The 5,846-nt window shown below is 50.4% G+C and overlaps 1 protein-coding gene across 1 annotated transcript; it reads left to right on the top strand.

The window, feature by feature from the left end:
- The first annotated feature begins 2,844 nt into the window (after window positions 1-2,844).
- On the top strand, window positions 2,845-3,024 carry Tunar (transmembrane neural differentiation associated intracellular calcium regulator). Its single transcript, XM_077799606.1, has one exon. The coding sequence runs from the start codon at window positions 2,878-2,880 to the stop codon at window positions 3,022-3,024; it is 147 nt and encodes a 48-aa protein (XP_077655732.1). The 5' UTR covers window positions 2,845-2,877.
- Window positions 3,025-5,846: the final 2,822 nt, after the last annotated feature.

Genomic DNA, 5,846 nt, shown 5'->3' with positions numbered 1-5,846 from the left:
GGGTCTTTGGTTATAAGGGCAGCACTAATTGCATCTCTTAAGACTGACCTTGGCCATCTATTCCCTGCCCTGCAGAGATGGGGAGATGCCAGAGACCTTATAGTGCCTACTGCTCATTCAACACAGCCTCCCAGGAGCCTGCTCCATGCTAGCACCAAAGGGGAGGGGACTCAAAAGCTCCCCCATTCAGGACTCAGTCTTTCTAAGACAGCAAATAAGAAGCAAGAGACCCTGATAAAGAGGTGACTGGTATTTGGAGAGATTTCCCTTTGAGGCAGAAGAGGGAGTCAGCTTCTGGGGTACTTTATACCTTTTTATGACTTTGTGCAAAGTCTGGACCATAGAGTCACCAAATTAAGGGTGGGAAGCATTGATCAGTCCCACACTTATCCACAAGCAGGTGCCACTGAACTGAAAAACTGTTGACTATGCTGGGGATGTAGCTAAGTAGTAGAGCACTTGCCTGGCATGTACAAGGCCCTGGGTTCATCCCCAACACCACCAAAAAAAAAAAAAAAGTCAAATTGTTTAGCAGTATCCACTAAAGTCAAACATATGTGTGCTGTATGTCCCAGCCCTTCCTCTGGGTATACGAAGCTCATGGAAAATTGCACACATTTAAATTTCACATCAAAAGAAACAGGAACTCTGTGCTTTAGACTCTAGTTGAAGTGTGCATGCTGCAGTATTTAAAGGGAAGGGTAACAGTATCTGCAGTTTACTTTGAAATGCACCAAAAAAGAAGGTGGATAGATCCAGGAGGGGAGGGTGAGTGACTAAGCAAGTACAGCCCATAACACCCAAGAGGTGTAAGCAGTGGAGCTGGGGGGGGGGTGAGTGGGTGGACACTGTGTCAAAAAATCTTTACTTAAACTCTTGGGTAAATGTATACATGTGTTCGCCAGAGACACACACAGAATGACGCGCACAGAATGTGCACAGCAACATTATTCGGTAGCCCCAAACTTGAGGCATCCTAGAAGCCCATCAACAGTAGACTAGATACGTGAATGGCGAGTGTCTCCATACAGTGAAATACTGTTCATAAAGGAGAAGGAGTGCGGCGCAGCTCCACACAGACAGGAAGGTGAGTCTTACAAAATAGCATTGGGGGAAAGAAGTCAGGAACATACTATGCAATTCCATTTATATAAAATTCAAAGCCAGGCAAAACTATCCTATGGTGTTAGAAGCCGTGTGATGGTTTCAGGAGAAGAGTGAATACGGGACTGGGTGGGGCAGCATGGGAGGCCCCTGGGTGCTAACCAGCTCTATTTCTTGATCCTAGAGCTAAACTCATGTATCAAGCTGCACACTTGTGCACTTGTCTGTGTTCATGATGCACGGCAAAAACTATTCAAAGGGAGGAAAGAAAAGAGAGAGAGAACCAAACAGAGGCTTATCTTAGCTGACCTGCGAGAACAGCAAGCCACTCAGAGCCTGTCTAGCAAACTCAAATTGTGAAGGACGGGAAACTTGCCTTGGGGTCACTCACTCACTCATCAATGTGCACTTCGTCTGCACAGCTCCTCTAGGCTTCTTGGCATGCATGCGTCCATACAGATGTCTGTCCACGTGGGCAGTGTTCCAGATCCTGAGCCATGGGCAAGGCCTGGTTCAGCCCTCTCAGGGTTTGTGTGCACAGTGGCAGGAGCCTGAGATGCTTCATTTGTCAGCCACAGGCTCGCATTGCACCCTTCCTGGATATGTTCCCTGAGATGTCATTCACCCCTGCACCCTCAGGAGTCTCCAGAGACACAGAACCAGGAGGAGATATATATGTGTGTTTAAGTGTGTGGATGAGCCTATGTGTGTGTGCAGTTGTGTGAAGGGCATGTGTTATAAGCAATTGACTCGTGATTTGGAAGAGCAGCAAGCCCTCACATCTGCAGGCTGAGTCAGCTGCAGGAATCCCAGAAGGGCCAATGGTGTAGTTCCTTCCAGATCCTTCCAGTTTGAAGGTCTGCAGGCTCAGGACCCAGGAAGAGCTGACGGAAATTCAAAAGTTCAAGTCCAAAGACAGGAAAAAGCGGATGTCCCAGCTTAAAAGGAGCCAGGCAGGGGAATTCTCTTACTCAGGGGCATGTCCACCTTCGCCGTCCGCTTTTCCCAGCCCATCCACTCAATCTCATCCAGAAACATCCTCACACCACACCCAGAGAGAATAATGTCTGACCACATATCTGGGCACCCTGTGGTCCAGTCTGGTTGTCACATAAAACTAACCACATCCCAGCCCTATAGGATGAAAAGCCCCTGGGTATACAGAGTCAGAGGAAATGCAGCCCAGGGCCCCGGTGTGCCCACACCCCATCCCTTAAGGTACTTTTTAATATGGTGTTGCCCTTGGGCCTCTAACAGCCTCTCTGGGCCCAGTGGATCACTTTCCCTGGGTCCTGCCTGCCCCTGCCCTTATCATGCTAGCGTTTCAGAATGGGTGACAGTGACACTCTGCACCCTTCCTGAGCATGCAAGACGGCACATTCCACAGGTATGACACAGCATGTGAGAGTGTGTGACCTTCTCGCCATCGTGGGGGAAACTCCTGAGTGTCCGTGAGACTGCTGGGTAGCTGCTGGTTTTCTGTGTCCAGGGAAATGGGAAAACAAGCTCCACAGAGTCACACAGTCTCAGGACATCGCCCCCAGGTCCATAAGCCATGTTCCTCTGACTCTTGGTGGCCAAGAGCGCAGTCTCCAGGCTGGGCTCAGCCTGTGTGCCATCTGTCACCCCACCCGGGGTCTCGCCGCAGCCTGAGCTTGCCAACCCTGTACCCCACCCAGCCGCAGGGAGGGTGCTGGGAATGATAACCTGTGTGCTGCCTTTTCCCACGTACAGGTTAGCCTGACGCGGAAGATAAAGACATTTGCAACCAAGATGGTAATCACCGGTGGAAATGACGAGGACAAAGGAGGCCAAGAAAAAGAGAGTAAAGAGGAAAGTGTCCTGGCGATGCTGGGCATCATTGGGACCATCCTGAACCTCATCGTCATCATCTTCGTGTACATTTACACCACCCTGTGAATGGCCCAGAGCCCCTGGGGGCCTCGGGATGGCCTCGAGACAGGAGTCCTGTGTGTCCACAGGTCAGTGACCAGAGGTGGTGAGGACAGGAAGCTCGACCTACACACCCCGCTCCATCCAATGCACCCTCGAACTTTATAAAAAGGTCACAAATAAACCGATCCTGCTGCAAGGAGCAGACACTAAAGCACAATGAACCCAACAAAACTCATTCACGCCACAAGGAACTCAGCGTCTTTGGCGGGGGGCCCAGGAGGAGGCTTGGAAGACCAGCCTTCGGCACCGGTGGTGAGCGCATGGGTGCAGAAATTGATCATCCCAGATCGCTGACGACACCATGCAGGAAAAGATGAACGGGGCAGGCGCAGCTCAGCCGAGCATCTCCCTGGACCAGCGTTCCCTCCGGTCTCCTTGAGCGGTCGAGTGTAGTAGACCACCGGGCAGTCCTCCGACAGGCATCCCATTCATCACAAGTGTCTAACTATTTGATACCTGGGAGATGACTTATTTTTCTTTTTTTCATTGGCTTGATGTGTGTATCTGTTCATATCAAGGTTTATAAATATATATTTTTAATAAATGTGCTCTATTTTTTAGCATGAACCAAATATTTGGAGAGGCACTTCTAGATGGATAGTGCTTCCCTGCTTTTAACCGCTTTACCCGCTCATCTGCAAAAGTTCTTTTCTGTATCCATTCTAGTCCTCTGGTCTCCTGTTGAATCTTTTACCTTTGCACTCTTGTTCTCTCTCTCTCTCTCTCTCTTCTCTCTCTCTCTCTCTCTCTCTCTCTCTCTCTCTCTCTCTCTCTCTCTCTCTCCTCTCTCTCTCTTGTCAGGAGGACATTTTTCCATACTACCAACCATGGTCTTTGTTGGTGCATGTTGTAAGAGTGTCCATTGAGCGGCTTTTTGTTATACTGGAGATATAAAATGATCGTGGGCATGCAGGCCATAGATGCACCCTATCTGTACCAAGAATTATGCATGAACATTGGCTGAGTGATCGGTGAGCTGTAAAGAAATTTCAAAGGACTACCGTTGAGGAAGAGGAGTGTGGCTCTAATGGCAGATGGACTCCTGGACAGAACATTCCAGCGTCTTACTGGCCGCGTTGTTATCTCATCCTCGTAACCATTCGTTTATCAGGTTTGGGTTTCCAGGACTGAGAGGTGGGAAGAGCCGAGGTGGGGGCTCAGCATCGGGTGCCCTAGACAGACGTCCTGGTCCTCTTTAAAGCTGGCAGGGTACAAATGACACACACCCTCCCTATTGCGAGGACACCCTTGGGACAGCAGCCTTTCAAGGGCAGTAGAAGGGGGTTCCGTGATGGCCCTAACAGATTGCTGCGTTTCTTGGAGCTCTTGGTTTTCACCTACGTGGAGGACTTCCTCCCTGGCAGGTGGAGTGATACAGATCCGCCCTCTTCCGGTTGCCCGTGTGGAGCCCTTGCCTGCCTGCAGTGCCTGGCCTTAAAGTGAGGGTCCCTGTTCTTTCTGCCAGTCTGCCTCGTTGACTTTAAATGATGCCAAGGAGGTCTCTGCCTCCTGTCTTCCCCTCCTTCCTGAAATTCCACCAATAGAGAACCATTTCTTGGGCTCTGCCAAGGGACCAGACTCTTATAAAGCAAATGCCCCTGAGCACCGTTCCCTGACACCAATGGATCAGGTACCTTCTCTTCTCCTCCAGAAGGAGGGAAGCTAAGGTGTGTTGAGGCCACACGGTGTGCCAGGCAGGCACTTGGTATGCAAGTCACGGAACCCTCCTCGTAGCTGCGTGAAAGAGGGAGTCTTTCCCCATGTTGTAGAAGAGAGATCGGGAGACTCCCCAAGATCCCGTGGCTGGAGTGGAGTCAGAACTCCAACCGCCTTCCGTCTGGTTCCTTAGCCAGGTGGCTGGAAAAGAGAGGACGTGGAGGTGAGGAGGTCCCAGGAGGGTCAGGACTCAAAAGCCCATCCTTCTGCTGAGGTCCAGCTCTGCACACCTCCCTCCCCCTCCCCAGTAAAAGTAAACCACCCCTGGGAGCTCCTCAGGCTCTAGCAGGATGTCCCACAAATCAGGACAAAAGGGTGGTGAGAAATAAAAGAGCTGTCAGGGAGAGGGGCTCTCTGACCGGTGTGTGATTCTGGAAAGACCATGTGAAATTCCAACAGTGAACAGATAAACAATAAAGGTGCAATGGAAAAAAAACAACTCTTAGTGCCCTTTGTTTTCATCCAGGTGCCTTTGTCTATCCCTATTTTAAATTTTATTTAAAAAAAATAATCCAAAAACTTGAATGTGATTCTTTTAACACGTTTGTTTGGTTAGGCCTGCAGAAGCCCCCGTGATTTTTTTCAAGTACACTAATTTCAGAATTTATTGAGGGGAACAACTGTCTTTGCAATCCTCAAAACAGCTCCCTGTGGTCCTTCCAGGTGCTCCTGATCCACAGTCCCTGGCAGTGCATGCCAAGCCCAGCAGGGACCAGGAACACAGCACTCACAGCCCCCATGTCTGCAGCCCTGTGAGGAGGTGGAGAGAGAAGCTGCCCAGGGCTAGCTGGCCACCAGCTGTCACCATCTACCCAAGCCCCAGCTGGCCTTGACCAACTATGGCCATAGGTAACATGACACCAGAGCTCTATTCCCAGCACTTAGACTCTCCTGTGGGACACAAGACAATCCCAACACACCCGTGCACTTTTTCTCATGTTGCAAGATGCAGGAAGTCTCTGAAAGGTGAATTGGCTTTTCTGAAGCCACGTGGCTGGCACAGCAGAAGCAGATCACCCCCACAAGAGAGAGAGTGTCAGTACCTGCTGGCCACAGCTGTGGGCTTGACC

This window comes from Urocitellus parryii, chromosome 6, assembly GCF_045843805.1.
Source record: "Urocitellus parryii isolate mUroPar1 chromosome 6, mUroPar1.hap1, whole genome shotgun sequence".
Taxonomy (NCBI): Eukaryota; Metazoa; Chordata; class Mammalia; order Rodentia; family Sciuridae; genus Urocitellus; species Urocitellus parryii.
The sequence above is the reverse complement of the archived record's forward strand: the minus strand, read 5'-3'. Positions and strand labels throughout refer to the sequence as shown.

What these genes read in the sequence shown, in the direction of transcription:
- Tunar (XM_077799606.1), top strand. Translation starts at nt 2,878, where the DNA reads ATGGTAATCACCGGTGGAAATGACGAGGACAAAGGAGGCCAAGAAAAA.